Source organism: Pan paniscus, chromosome 19 (genome assembly GCF_029289425.2).
Source record: "Pan paniscus chromosome 19, NHGRI_mPanPan1-v2.0_pri, whole genome shotgun sequence".
Taxonomy (NCBI): Eukaryota; Metazoa; Chordata; class Mammalia; order Primates; family Hominidae; genus Pan; species Pan paniscus.
The window spans coordinates 65,137,935-65,153,909 of record NC_073268.2 but is presented as its reverse complement, the minus strand read 5'-3'; the positions used below and the strand labels follow the sequence as shown (position 1 = coordinate 65,153,909).

The window sequence follows — 15,975 nt, the reverse complement described above, 5'->3', positions numbered from 1 at the left end:
CCTTGGCCTCCCAAAGTCCTGGGATTACAGGCATGAACCACCACGCCCGGCCCAAGAACAGTTGTTTAACGGTGTCAGTGCAAGGGTTTTACCATATCTTACAGCTTCACAGGGTGGGTGAGGACGGATAGTTCCTACTGTCTATATCTCTGCATCAGAAGATTCAATACAAAGATCCAAGACGACTATAAATCACTATTAAATGTTCCTTTTCCTGACATAAAATAATGCTCTTTGTCCCTGTTTTGGCTTTGAGGTCTACTTTAGGCTGAAGTGACTTTGGACTATGCTTTCTTTTTGTATGCATTTGGCTGAGGTATCTGCCCAGTCTTGTACTTTTATTATTTTGCTACTTTGAGATGTCTTTCTTGTAAATGGCATATGAGTGTATTAGGCTCTCTTTTATTTACAGGGGTGTTAAAAGTACTTATGTTTATTGTTATAAGTGCTATATTTGGTGTTACATATTTTCTGACTTTTTTTTTTTTTTTTTTTTGAGATGGAGTCTCACTCTGTTACCCAAGCTGGAGTGCAGTGGCGCGATCTTGGCTCACTGAAATCTCCGCCTCCCAGGTTCAAGTGATTCTCGTGCCTCAGCCTCCTGAGCAGCTGGGATTACAGGCATGAGTTACCACGCCCAGCTAATTCTTTTCTATTTTGAGTAGAGATGGGGTTTTTGCCATGTTGGCCAGGCTGGTCTCGACTCCTGACCTCAGGTGATCCACCTGCCTCGGCCTCCCAAGCTGGGATTATGGGCGTAAGCCATTGTGCCTGGCCCATTTTCTGACTTTTTAAAGCCTTCCTTGATGTTTCTTTTATAGAATGGCTTGTTTTCCTTGCTTTTATTTCTCCTAATGTAGGAAACTTGTATCCAGTTTCGAAGTCCTTCAACTTGCTTTCTCAAGGTTCACATTTTGATGTGTAGCAACCTTATTCTTAAAATGCTTATTCTTAAAAGGGAGGGGGAGTAGGAGGGAGGGGGAGTAGGTCTACCTGTTACCCTCACAAGATCACTCAGTAGTTCTAACATCTTTTCAAGGTGGCTGCTTGCCATTTCACTGTATGGATGAGCCATCCTCTAATTAATTACTTATTGATATAATAATTGGTTGTTTCCAGTGTTTCTCAGGAAGCTACCAGAGGTTATCCTCTATCCAAAAATTTTAACAGCATATGAGATCCATAGATTAATACAACCAAGGAAAGAAGCAAAAGGAATTTCTAGATTACGTAAGGGCAAAGGCAAGTCTAAAGAAACAAGCACGAACTGGAGGAGGATAACAGGCTTTGGGAGGTGCGTCTTCAAGGGGGAAAGACCCTGAGAAATTACTTGATGCACTTGTGTCTACTGAAAGAGGATGTGTAGTTCAAATTAATGTAGGTGATTGCAAAACTACCCTAGTCCCCAAAATGGGAAAAATACTAACCACAAAGAAAACAAATTATATAAGAAAGGAAATGTAATCATAGGATAATAATTAAAATGTTGAATGTTAAAATGTAAAATGTTGATTGAACTTCTATCAGGAAGATATGGGGAGGGTTTAGATGAGTATAAAAACTCTTCTTCCATAATAGGAAGTCTAAAGATAGAAAGACAAGAAAGAAAGAAAAGAAAGGAGAAGAAAGGAAAGAAAGAGAAGAAAGGAAAGAAAGAAAAAGGATATCATAGGCTTCTTACTTATTAATATGTATATACTTATATACTTATTTATATATGTACATATGTAAGAAGAAATTCCTAAAGAGGGAATCCAGAATAGTTAGGGTATCTCCAGTTTTATGTCTTACTCTACTGTGTATTTGTGTTTTTTAAAACTATATGTTGCCTTAATTAAAAAGTAAAACATAATTTAAGCATTCAAATTTCTTTGACAAATTCTGATCTTGATGCTATATAGTTTACTCATTTTTTTTTTTTTTTTTTTTGAGATGGAGTCTCTCACTGTCGCCTGGGCTAGAATGCAATGGTGCAATCTCAGCTCACTGCAACCTCTGCCTCCCAGGTTCAAGGGATTCTCCTTGTCTCAGCCTCCCAAGTAGCTGGGATTACAGGTGCCTGCCACCAGGCCCGGCTAATTTTTTTTTTTTTGTATTTTTAGTAGAGACGGGGTTTCACTATGTGGGCCAGGCTGGTCTCGAACTCCTGACCTCATGATCCACCCGCCTCAGCCTCCCAAAGTGCTGAGATTACAGGCGTGACCCACTGTGCCCGGCCTACTCTGCATTGTTTAATGGTCTAACCCATTTAGATTACATAGGAAGTACCTAGTCCTTAAGATTTTGTTTGTTTGTTTTTGAGGCAGAGTCTCACTCTGTCACCCAGGCTGGAGTGCAGTGGGCGTGATCTCAGCTCACTGCAAGCTCTGCCTCCCGGGTTCAGGCCATTCTCCTGCCTCAGCCTCCGGAGTAGCTGGGACTACAGGCGCATGCCACCCTAGTCCTTAAGATTTGACAGACCTGACCACTAAAATTGTTTGGGCCTTGTGTCTTGAAGACATAAAGATAGATCTTCAACAATCTCTTCTATTTCTCCCATGGATGATGTTCTGGTTAAGTTTTCCACCTTATTTTGAGTCAATTTTGTCTTTGCTTATGGTGTTCTGTATACTCTTTGTCATTTCTGGTAGTTCTGTCTTCTTGATCACATTTGCCAAACATTTGTCTAGTCTGTCTTTTCGTGGGACCAGCTCTTAGTTGTACTTACCAGTTCTAGGAGAAAATGTTCTTTGTTCCAATCCACTTATCTCTTCCTACATTTTCCCTCTTGTTTTGGTTCATTTCATTGTTGTACTTTTAAGTACCTTTTTTATTATGAAATGACACACAGAAAAAAAGCAATGTACAGCTCAATAAATCAGCAAAAAATTGTCTATTATCTATTTTGCTGAATACAAACTTTAATTTGTCTATAACTCTTTCTTTCCTAATGAAAACGTTTAGAGCCATGAACTGTTTCTTAAAAGTGGCTTTTGCCATAACTCACAAAATTTTTATATGTAGCATTTTGTACCTTTTTTTTTTTTTGAGACGTGGTCTGGCTCTGTTGCCCAGGCTGGAGTGCAGTGGCATGATCTCAGTTCTCTGCAACCTCCACCTCCCAGGCTCAAGCAATCTTCCCACCTCAGCCTCCTGCGTAGCTAGGACTATAGGAGCATGCCACCACATCTGGCTAATTTTTTTATTTTTCGTAGAGCTGGGGGTTCACCATGTTGTCCAGGCTGGTCTTGAACTCCTGAGCTCAAGTGATCTGCCCGCCTTGGCCTCCCAGAGTCCTGAGATTACAGGCGTGAGACATGGTGCCCAAACTGTTGTAGTGATTTCTAAAGAATCTGTAAGTTTTGATTTCCTCTTTTACCAAAAGCCATATAGATGAGTGATTAATAACAAAACATTCATACTCATTAAACACACTCCCACAAACACTAACCCATTTGGAAATCTTTTTATTGCTAATATCTTGTCTTATTGCACTGTGGTCAGAGAATGTAGCCTGTGACTTCTTCTTTCAGGAACTGAGATTTTTATTGGTGGCCTGCTATATGGAATAGACACCACGTCTGTAAATGTGCTTTCTGCTTGCATACATACATTTTTCAATATAAGCTTGCTAAGTTGTATTAAATCACATTCTTTAATATTCTTTTTTTCCCTACTTGATATGTCAAATTCTGAGAGAAGCATATTAAAACTCCCTCTATAACTGTGGTTCACATTCTCCTTACATTTCCAATAGCAACTGTTTTAAATATTTGATGCAATGTCAGTGATGTACATGAAAGTATTATCTGTCTCTCCTAGATGACTACATCACACTATTTCTATCTTAAACCTCCAATCTCTCCTCCCTCCTCCTCACTCTCAGCTGAAACCCTGCTTCATTTTCACAAGCTCCTGCCAGCAACCATATCTGCCTACCCATCTGCAACACTGGTTTGAAAAATCTGGCTGTAAAAGGAAGGTGGAAAGAACTAACTTTCTTATTTAAAGTAACGGGTAAAACTTTAGCTAATAGGGAAAATTTATTGCTAATGTTAGGAGCCTATAAAAAGAGAAGCAGAAGATACAGTCACAACCCAGAATAATCAACACCACGAGATTCTTAAGAAGGTTAAGAGGATGTGATCAGCATCAGAGGTGAAGGACTAGGTAAGACCAGCCTTTGACAGGAGTAGACACAAGAGAGAATGATCTGTTCATCCAGCTGGGGCAGTTTCTCTGCAGTGCCTCTGTGGAATGGGAAACAAGCCATCAGCCAGGGAGTAGAGGGGCAAGGAGGGACCCAGAGATCTGGAGCCCGCAGAGGTTTGAAATAGTCATTATGGAGAGTGGGAGGACCAAGGTAGGATTAGCAAGAGTTGAGTGTAGAATCAGGGCTCACGGTCAGGAAATTACAGTGGTATTTGTCTGTTCATTATGTGAGCATAACTCCAGAAGCATCAGCAACCCAAGTAACAGCATTAAAAGAGACAAATATCTTGATTCATCCAGCGTGAGTTTTACCAAACAAGAATAACCAATGAACAATGGGACAAGGGAAGGGTTTAGGAAATGGGTAGAAGATGGCCATGAAATCTAAATTATACAAGGCAGAAAGTGAACGGTGTTGTTAACATAGGGGGAAGTAAAACAAGTAATGGGCTGGGGATCCACATGAAGTCAAAGAACACATTTAGGAGATTGGACTCTCTTCTCCTAAGAAGTCCAATCTTCTTGATTGGACTACCAATATGGAAGGATGCTGCATTAGAACTTCTGAAACATTATCTGAAAAGTCAGTTAATTCTAAAAGATGGCAAAGTCTAGAGCATCACCATAGATGTTGGTGGCATAAGTGAGAGACGGAGGAATTCATATGAAGGACCTCACGATCAAGGGACTTGACTGTTCATTAAAAACTATGAAGTAACACAGGGCAATGGCAAGGCTTGAGGCAGAGAGGAAACAACGTGCTGGGGCCCATGATGGAGTGAGAGAGGAACCAAGAAGAAAGCTGCTGAAAGTAATGAGTGGTGACGGAGGTGCGGCTTTTCCAAGGCAGTAAAGGAGTAATGGTTTAGCAGACACATAGACACAGTGTTAGTAAGGACACTAACCCTATCTCCCAGTGCATAGGATTTGAGTGATGGAGCACCCTTCACTAAATGGACTCATACCCCATATGTGGGGGAAAGCCAAGTCTCGGTTAAAGCTTGAAGGAAAAGAAAATATTCACTGAAGATACTAAACATACAGAAAGTTTGCACATCAGAGAGTGGGAGTTACCTAAGGCAAAAATGAAAAGGGAATATTATGGAAATGAAAGCATGACTGGAAACACAGTGAATTTCATTCCAGGATTCCATGAAGATGGTGGACTCTCACGTCTTAAATTTTCATTGTGGCCTAAAAAAGTGGCCCCTGCAGGTATTGTTACAGCAAGCAAAACTTCCTTTCCATCTACCCAGGTCAACAGGGGTTGGTAGCAGTGTTGGTTGCCTGCTGCTGAATGGAAGCTAGCTGGGGTGGAACTGGGCTGGTGAGGCATCAGGAACAAAGGAAGACAAGCCACAAGGTGGTGAGCCTCACTGTGGGTACTCCTAGGTGACCTCAGATGATTATGTGCAAGGTAGAGACCTCGGTGTTCCTGAATTCAGTTCCTAACACACAGTGTTGCAAATGAGAAGCCCGATGCTACTGACTCCCTTTCCATGTCATGTTGCCCTATCCACCAAGGTATGCAAGACGAGGCGTGTCTCCTTTCACTATTTCCACCCAGCACTTTTATCTGAAGACCTGAGTGTGTCTTTAGTTCAGGTGACCTTTTTCAAAAATATCACTTTTTTCATGGAACCCGAGAATCTACTAATACATTCCATGTTTCCTGCTCCTTCTCTCATAAGTACCATCTGATTCTTTTTGGTCTCCATTCTAGTCTTCAAATCTACTGCTCTAGTTTCCTATTCTGTCTAATCTACCATTCCATGCTTTTAATGAATGCACGATTTTTTGCAGTCAAGTTTACGTCTAAGAACTCTGCTTTCATTCATTCATTCAACAAATATTTATTAAGCAACTACTATGTGCCAGGCACACAACTGCATTTTGATACAGTATCCCCTAAAATCCAATTTAAAAAAAATTAAGCTAGCTTCCTGCTTTTTCACATAAAAAGCAAAAACTTTTGAATATTTTTTATTAATACACTTAAAGATGTGGGATGTGTGACCAAAAAGTTTGTGCATGATATGAAACTAGGAAGGATGATAAATACATTTCATGCAAGAAACAGAATCTTTTTTTTTGAGACGGAGTCTCGTTCTTTCGCCCAGGCCGGACCACAGTATCACGATCTCGGCTCACTGCAAACTGCGCCTCCCGGGTTCACGCCATTCTCCCACCTCAGCCTCCCGAGTAGCTGGGACTACAGGCGCGTGCTGCCATGCCCGGCTAATTTTTTGTATTTTCTTTAATACAGATGGGGTTTCACCGTGTTAGCCAGGATGATCTCGATCTCCTGACCTCGTGATCCGCTGGCCTCAGCCTCCCAAAGTGCTGGGATTATAGGCGTGAGCCACCGTGCCCAGCCAAGAAACAGAATCTTAAAAGCTCTTGGCAGCTTGGATGGGGAATTGAATCTAAAATGATAGATCAGTGGGGCCACGTGCTCTGAATTCTCCACACAGTCCTTGGTCAGGCTACTGATCCTCTTCTTAGGTCCAGTGACACTTAGCTATCCATTCACATTTGTAATTGAAGACCTAGATTGATTGGCATTGGTAGCTGGAGTGAGCTTTACCAGCAATGCTGCATATGCTAATGTCTGACTAGCCCTGCAGATGCCCCCTCAATTATGTTGTGTAGTAGATCAGCAGGTAGCCCCCTACTTACAAAATCAAATACAAAGGGAAATTGTTTAGAGCAGGTTGTTTTCATTTTCTGTATCAAATTTTAAATTTTTATGTAATCAAAACTATCAACTAATTCCTTTTAACTTTCACATGGAGGTTTATTATTGTGGATAAGAATGTGTCACACTGCCTGGTTTTGAATCCTAGCTTGTATTTTTCACTATATACACTTTGTTGGTCAAGTTATTTATTTAACTTTCTTGTGCCTTGGTAAAATAGGGATAGTAATTCTATTTACTTTACAAGCTTGTCATGAACTAAATAAGACACAAAGCCTTTACCCAGTGCTTGACACACAGTAATTTTCAATAAATGTTTATTCTAGCACTAAAAATGATATTAATAATATGATATGCTGATAAGCCACATCTGCCTCATATCTTCCTCATTCTGTTTACTAAAGAGGAGTTTTCACCAGCAAAGCCACAGAGCCAACAATTCTTCCTCATACTGTATCCATACAGCTGGTCTGGGAACCCACTAATGGGATATAACGTTTATCTCTGTTAACTATTATGTTAGATTCAACTCCTCATTCAACCTGTCAAGAGATTTTTAAATCCTGTTTCTTTTCATCAAATGTATTATTATCCCTCCCAGTTTCATGCCATTGACAAATTTTATAGGAATGCATCCCACCTCTTCAAGTATACTGATAAAAATGTTAAAAGGGGGCACACACCCTTTGGTGCACATCCGGATAGATCTGGTCAACCTCAGTCATTAATCAGTCATTAATCAATATACTCACATTGTTTTCAGACTGTTCTCTTAACATATTTTAAGCTCAAGGATTGGTTTAAAGGTTTCCCTTTTAAAAAATTAGAATGATACATGTGAGCCTGTCCCCAGATTTCTGGAAACTCCCCTTCTATAGAATACATCAAAGACCAGAGGGTCAACAATCTCAATTGTGAGATGTTATCTGTTTAAATGAGAAACAATATGGGCTTAATCAGAGAAAGAGGGCGCTTTCTTCTGTTTCTTCTCCCACATATGGCACAGTTTGCTCACTAATACAAACACTCTTCTGCATCTAAAGAGCATTCTTCCTAACAGAGACAGAACCAAAAACAAAAAGAGTGGATGATTCTTCATTCTCCATCTCTAACAGCAATTTTTCACAGTCCTAGCCATTTCTTAGTATTCCCTAAGAATACTAAGAAATTGTATTGAACTCCAAAAAAAGATTATTAAATTTAATCTTTCTTTAAAAGCCTAAGCTCATTTTAAAATTACAAAACTGTCCTTACCAACTTATGTATGACACTATTCTAGTCTTGAAGCACCTCCTGTTTGCCCTGGAAGATCTGGTATATAATAAGTATCCAAACAAAAACTAGAAGTAGGACATGGGTATTGTACTTTATTAATTCCTTCACACTATCCTTCAGACCTAATCACCAAAAAGGACTTGCCATGACTGCAATTTGATGAAAAGTGGGTGCAGCACAGCCCGTTTTCTGAAGATTGTCGAACGATTTTATAAGAACCTTATGCTTTTTATTAAAACTTATAGAATTTAGTAACAAAAAATACATTAAAAAGGAGAGAGAGGGAGAGTTATTACAGAAGATTGGGTTTTCACGTAGCACCAGGAACTCCCATGTTTAAATGAAGTCTTGTAGAGCAATAATATTAATTGCATTCAAAACCACTACATTCCGGTCTTTTAAAAATGTCCCTCCATAAATCACTGTGTCTAAAGCCAAGGTTCAAATGAATGACTCCTCAAATTTATATTCATTCTGATCCAAAGGAATACAATCAAAATCAACCAACTTAACACATGCTTTTTAACTTTTATTGTCACCCTTTTACATGCACTTAAATCACAAATAATACTTTATAATTTTTCTTTCCCCAGTGCAGCATCTACCTTTCCTATTATTCTTCCTATTGGTTTTAAAACCTAATATAATGAGCTTTGGTTAGACCGCCTTGTGGTGGGAATCAAATGTATATGAAAACTAGATGCTTTTTAACATACAAATTTATGAGGTATTGTTTTAGAGCAACAAACATACTTATCATACTTACAGAAAATGGCCGTGTTGTCTTTTAATCTTAAAAACTCAATTTTTCTACAATAAACATTACTTTTTTATTAATTTAAAAAAAATAAAATTTAACTTTTGTAGAATACATTGAGACATTAAAAAACAGTAAATTACATTTAAGAAATTCTGAGCATTTAGTATTCAAATATTTCCAATTACCTTGAAGCATGCATCTGTAAGCAGATTCAGATATAGCATAGATGTGTGGAGGCATCTCATGACGCTTCTTCCCTCTGTACATTTCAATAATATTCTCAGAGTAAATTGGAAGATTCTTGTAAGGGTTTATAACTACACAGAAGAGTCCAGAATAAGTCTAGAATAAAAATAAAATAGAGTATTAAAAAAAAACCTCTGCATTTATCAGTCAGGGTCCAATCAGGAGACAGAAACCACAGAGTCATTTAAGCAGGAGATCTTTACCTTTTGGATAATTAATCTATCCCCCAAATTAAACTTAGCCTATAATGGGCAATTTAGTACTATGAACCACAAGTAGTTCTCCCACAGATAGCTTATTAAGTGGCACTCTGCTGGACTCAATTTCCTCATCCATGAAGTAGAAATAATGCGAGCTTCCTGACTTCACGTGGCTATCATAAGGTACAATCAATATGTTATTTACTTTTTTACATTCATTCTCTCATGAGTACACAAGCTATGAAAAGCTCGTTAATGCAGTTTCAGATTCCATATTGCAATTAATCTTTAAGAAAATAGCATTTGTCCAGTTTGGGTACAGTATCAAAGAAGAATATCCACAATTATCTAAAAAGGGTATTAAAATACTCTTCTTGGCCGGGCACGGTGGCTCACGCCTGTAATCCCAGCACTTTGAGAGGCCGAGGAGGGTGGATCACAAGGTCAGGAGTTCAAGACTAGCCTGGCCAAGATGGTGAAACCCTGTCTCTACTAAAAATACAAAAATTAGCCGGGCACAGTGGCAGGTGCCTGTAATCACAGCTACTCAAGAGGCTGAGGCAGGAAAATCGCCTGAACCCCAGGGGGCAGAGGTTGCAGTAAGCCTAGATCGCATCACTGTACTCCAGCCTGGGCAAGAAAGTGAGACTCCATCTCAAAAAACAAACAAACAAACGAACAAACAAACAAAAGAAAAACCACTCTTCTTTTTTTCCAACTAAATATCTCTATGGCTGGATTTTCTTCATATGCCTTACCCAAAATGACATATTATAAGAAAACAGAATGCAAAAGCAGATATGAGATTCCAGCTATGTTTGGTTAATACTAAAGAGATTTGTAAAAATGTAAGAGTTTTCATCTGTCTAATTTTTTTTGTTTTGGAAAATACAGGGATTTTTTTTTCTTAAAAATGTATTTACTTATGTTAACTTGTCATGATTTACTACTATTCTTTTTAAATGAATTAATAAAGATTTTAAAATGTATTTTAATTACTGATACAGTAAATATCAATAAACATAAGCCAAATAAACAAAAGCTCTTTGGGATGGATCTTCAGTAAATAAAAGCTGCTAGGCTAGAAAATACAAACTTTTTCTGATCAATACTATCACCATTACACAGAATTGGCCCTATGAATGCTTATGACTTGCGGGTTTTTTAAATGTAGACAGAATGATTTCTGAGAATATTCTACAAAACTGATTCTGGGCACTATGGAAAAACAAGAGCAGTCAGAATTGCTGACAGATGCTCTAACCCTCTAAGGGACTGAAGGCATCTGGAAGGGCACTCAGTTGCATTATGAAACAGATCTTTTATTTAAGGTGATTTGGGTAGACCAAAATCTAAAAGCAAGAGGACATGAAAAAAGGCTGGAGAATTGGTACTGTATGGCCAGCTTCCCCGGGAACACTAAGGGGGATTCTAACAGCCATGTTCATAAGAGCTGAAACCCCCAGCAATTGCCACCAGAAAGCCCTCCAGAGACTACTCTGTTTACTAATGCTAAACCAAGAGAATGAAAGCCTGCCAAAAAATTTCAAGTGATCAGAACTGTCTCTCTGGCTGCCCGCCTTGTATTTTCCTGAACTCACAATTGCAGGCTCAGATGTGGAATGCACTTCCTACTTAGGTTAGCAGTTTAGAAGGGGCAAAGGGCTCTTATCCTAAATTCAGATTTGGGCTGTTTGCTAAAGCCTTACTACTGAGCAGACCAGGAGGTTATCTGTTCGTTCTTTGCCTGAGACTATATTAATTACTATAGACTCCTCAAGTCTTCAGACTCTTGGCCTTCTTGTATGCAAAGTACAGACCTGGCAAACCCTGGCTGGCCCTTGGGCTTCCCAGACCATCACCTTGCACTTTCTCCCAATCAAGTCTCTTGTCTATCTAGTTCCGTATTTCTTTGCTGCCCACAGGACAAAAAGGCAATGAGGAACAATAAAAATAAAGGCTTTATTAAGGCTGAGAAAAACAAAGGAGAGGCAACCTCAATACCTTTTTAGGAGTTTAATTTATATAACGTTAACAAATCGCAACCATACATTGATGAATTTTTGTACACCCAACCTCACTTTTTCATTCAAAAATGAGATCACAGTCTATAAGGAAGCTACAGATTATACTCTTCAATTTTATAAAAGGCATGTAATTAGAGACTAGAAAAGAAAAAAGCTCCAAGAAAGCGAAAATACACAAATTCAGTTTAGTGTCCCATAGCATGTATGGCATGGTAACAGATAATAACTGACACATTTAATCAGAAGTAATTCCAACATGTGTGTCTACCATGCATTAGGCACTTACCTGAGGACTACAATAAGAGAGAATAAGTCTCACAAATATGAGCTCATCATCAAAAATATAAAAGGTTAACTAATCATCAGTATCCCATGCTTGCCAAAATGGAGCAGTAATCAATGCTTAAGAAGGAACATTATTAAAGTGCTTAAAGAGCTAACTTCTAACTACCTAAAAAATTAGCTCAAGTATTGAGCTCTTGCATAAACTGATCACTGAATAGATACTGCACCAGTTCTGTCTTCCCCCAGACACATGGTAGGAAGGCAATATGTTGTTAAAATAATTATTCTGGAGACCTTAAAGTTCAAATGAACTTAACTAACTATTTGAATACACACAGAAGATACTAAGCTTCTTTAAGAAACATACACTCTGGGCATGAAGACAAATAGATGCACACTAAACAAGCTACAATGCAAAGCACCAAAAAGAGAAAGAGAAAGATGAACTGGTATTATAAATAACAGAAAGCTCTGGGGCAGAACACAACAAACCCCAGGCACTGAAAGTCATGACCACCTTGTCAGAGACTGTAGAACAAGGTAAAAAATTCAGACCCAAATGGTCTTTGATGTTCTTTTTAAAGACTATGGGGTCAAAAGGAGAGATAAAGGAATTCCTATCAAAGTAGTAAAAGCACAAAACTCTTACAGTGGCAGGATATACTCGAGGCAGTGTAAGAAGACCAGCATAGCAAAAATAGTTTGTACCATGGAATGTGAGCGACAAGGGCCTAGAAAAACAAACTGAACAATTCAGATTTTGTCATCTATGGGTGATGAGGTATTGAAGGTTCAGGAGAGAAAAGTGATTGGATGAAATCAGCATTTTAGACAAAGTACAAATCTGGCAGCCATACGGAGAACACATTGAAGGGGCAAAAGGTGAGAAGCAGGAAGACACGTGGAGACTGCTCAACGGTCCTGGCACAACAGGGCCTAGATGACAGAAAAGGCAACACAAAACAGAGAAGGCCGGAGACTTCACAGTGCTCAGAAACTTTCAACACAGAAAAGCCATTAAAGACCGAAGTCAAAGAGGACTCCAAGGTCTCCAGGCCTTACAGAAATATTATTCGTGGAAGGAAAAACAACTGATTTGTGGGAAAAGATAACAAATCCCTTTAATGTACTGACACTGTGGTATGGTGGGTGAGCCAAGCAGGATGCCTCTTGGGCAGCTGGAAATATTGGATTGCCAGAGCCTTGGGAAAATCCTGAAGAGCTGCAAAGGCCTGAAAGGTTAAGTTTGCAAAATAACAGTACTGTATACTTTACCTAAGGGAGACATACAAAAATATTTGCAGTTGGAAACATTTACAAATTTTCAAGCACACTATGCTGCTTTATGCCTCCAGGCTCCCACCTATGCTGACCACTCTGCCTGGAATGCCCATCTTCCTCTGTCTATGACTGGGAAATTTTTTTTTTTTTTTTTTTTTTTTGAGACGGAGTCTCGCTCTGTCGCCCAGGCTGGAGTGTAGTGGCGCGATCTCGGCTCACTGCAAGCTCCGCCTCCCGGGTTGAGGCCATTCTCCTGCCTCAGCCTTCCGCGTAGCTGGGACTACAGGCGCCTGCCACCACGCCCCGCTAATTTTTTTGTATTTTTAGTAGAGATGGGGTTTCACTGTGTTAGCCAGGATGGTTTCGATCCCCTGACCTCGTGATCTGCCCGCCTTGGCCTCCCAAAGTGCTGGGATTACAGGCGTGAGCCACCGCGCCCAGCCGATTGGGAAATTTTTCAGCCTGGAAGTGCCAGGCCTCTGTTTAAGAAAGCAGGGCTATGTATATGCATTGTTTCATAGGTTCAAAGGATTAGAGAAACAGGAAGTGTAGGCTGGTGCAAATGTCAACGCAATGGAGCAGAGATACAATAGTCTCCTACTACGAACAGGGATTGAACTGGGAATATCATGTAACCCTACATCCCAACTGTAGCTCTCAGAAGAAATCAGACCACCATCCAGAAGGAAAGGGAGGGAGGAAAGAATAATTCACCCATACCACCTGCAAACACTGCACCTAGTTAAAATTCACATGAAAATTTTGAAAAAAAAACCTAAATAATAAGATCATCATTCAGAGGATTCAGAAATAAATTACCTGTGGAAATTATCTATAAAATAACTAAAAGAAAACTTTAGGAGACAGATTTATATCTGTAACAGAATATAGTATAACATAGAGTCTACGTATTAGGACAGAAATGCATAAGAAAAAAAATAGGTGACCAGGGCCAGAAAAGACTGTAAGGAATCATCTGAAAACGTAAAATTAAAATCCACAGTGGAGAAAATAAAGGGCAGAATGGATACCTCAGGAAATCAAGTGATAAGAGCAGACATTTATTCTAGGAGAGCATCCTTCTTAAAGAAAAATAGAACAATGGTAAAATAATAAAAGAAAATGACGTTACAAAGGCAAAACTTATCAGTAATAATAATACATAGAGGGCAGAGGAAGGATAATTAACATTAGTTGCTATTGCTTCTTTGAGAGAAAATAGCAAAAACACTCTGTAAAAAAGAAAAACTTGAGAAAACTGTGTGTGTGGAGGAATACACATTGAATTAAAAGGAATTCGCTAAGCTAATAAACGCAGAAGGAATAATGGCACTGGACTCACCATTTTGCAGCTCCCAGTGCCACAGTGGATCTGCACAATGCCCATCACTATTAAAATTTTTAGGTGACTGGCAGATGAGGCCACTCCTCATGCACAAACCAGGCTGGCAAAACCTAAAATGACTCATTACTGATCAATCTCAACATCATAAAGTGAGAGACAATGTAGCATTAAGTGTCTCCTGAATCTGAATCCGTTTAAGCCTCTGGATCCAATTTATGGATTTTTCTCCTTCCAGTTTATAGGGAGCACCATAGGATTGCAAAAAAAAAAAAAAAAAAAAAAAAAGGGTTGGGGGAAGTGGCCGGGCATGGTAGCTCATGCTTGTAACCCCAGCACTTTGGGAAGCCACGGTGGGAAGATCACTTGAGCTCAGGAGTTCAAGACTAGCCTGGGCAATATAGTGAGACCCCTATCTCCAGAAGCAAAAAAATAAATAAATAAATAAATAAAAATAAATAAAAAGAGGGGAGAGAAAAGAGATTAAAAGTGATATAACAATTGCTATGCTTTGACTGTGTCCCCACAAAAGCATGTGCTGGAAATTTAATCCCCAATGCAACAATGTTGGGAGGTGAGGCCTATCGAGAGGTGCTTAGATAATGAGGGCTCCACCTTCATCAATGGATTAATGCCAATTATAAAAGGGCTTGTGGCTATAAATTCTATCTCTTGCTCTCTCTTGAGCATGCTCTTCTTGCCCTTCCGCCTTCTCCCATGGAATGATGCCGCAAGAAGGCCCTCACCAGATGCAGCCCCTTGACCTTGGACTTCCCAGCCTCTAGAACCATAAGCCAAATAAACTTCTCTTGTTTATAAATCATACAATCTGTGTTATTTTGTTATAGCAACACAAAACAGACTAAGCAACCAATCTCAATATGTCAACCTTGTTTGGATCCTGAATTGTACAGACCAACTATTTATGAGATTATTTATGAGACATAAGGAAAATAAGAAAAGTAACTGAATATTTGATGATTAGAGAATTGTTATTTCTTTCTTAGATAAATAGTTATGCATCCCAAAACCTGTTGCTGAGAAGATGCTAAGCAGAGCTTTCAGCAGCACAAAAGTCTAAGAGAACAAAAATTAAAACATTCCAGTCTACTCAGGAAGAGGTTGGTGTGGGGGTGGTAAATACCCCAAGCTTTCAGCTGGGACCCTGATGGCTACACCCTAAGAGTTAAGACTATATGAGAAACAGACCAGCCCTCACACAGCGTGAAGCCCAGTTGGAACAGAAGTCAACTCCTGCATGGACTACATGTCCTAGTTTCCCTAAGCCTGCCTGCCCAAAGCAAAACTCTAGAATAAGCTTAATGCCAGCCAGAGTCTCAAACTATTTCCACAATTCCTTGTAATAACTGGGCATATGAGGCAACAAGTTGTGGCTGAAATCCAAGATAATATCTGGAACCTCTGTGTGTCTATTTTTATTGACTTGTATTATTGCCCTGGGTTACAATATGTTCAAGTAATTAAAGACGTGACTGAGAATTCTGACAGAGAACTGGAAACTATTAAAGGAAAAACCCAAATGAAAATTCTAAAACTGAAAAACAAAACAAAACAAAACAAAAAAAGAAAACCAGTAACTACAATTAAGAATTCATGTGTTAAACAGCAAGCTAGATACAGCTGAAGAAAGAATTAGTTACACGGCATTT

At 39.2% G+C, this 15,975-nt stretch overlaps 1 protein-coding gene across 9 annotated transcripts in view; it reads right to left on the bottom strand.

The window, feature by feature from the left end:
• Window positions 1-15,975, bottom strand: part of MYH10 (myosin heavy chain 10) — a 156,444-nt gene that overhangs the window by 120,776 nt on the left and 19,693 nt on the right. For all 9 annotated transcript variants that reach the window (XM_055101731.2, XM_063599244.1, XM_034942396.3 and 6 more), the window contains one exon: window positions 9,110-9,266. In XM_055101731.2, the coding sequence (XP_054957706.2) occupies window positions 9,110-9,266 (157 nt within the window). The remainder of the gene's footprint in view (window positions 1-9,109; window positions 9,267-15,975) is intronic.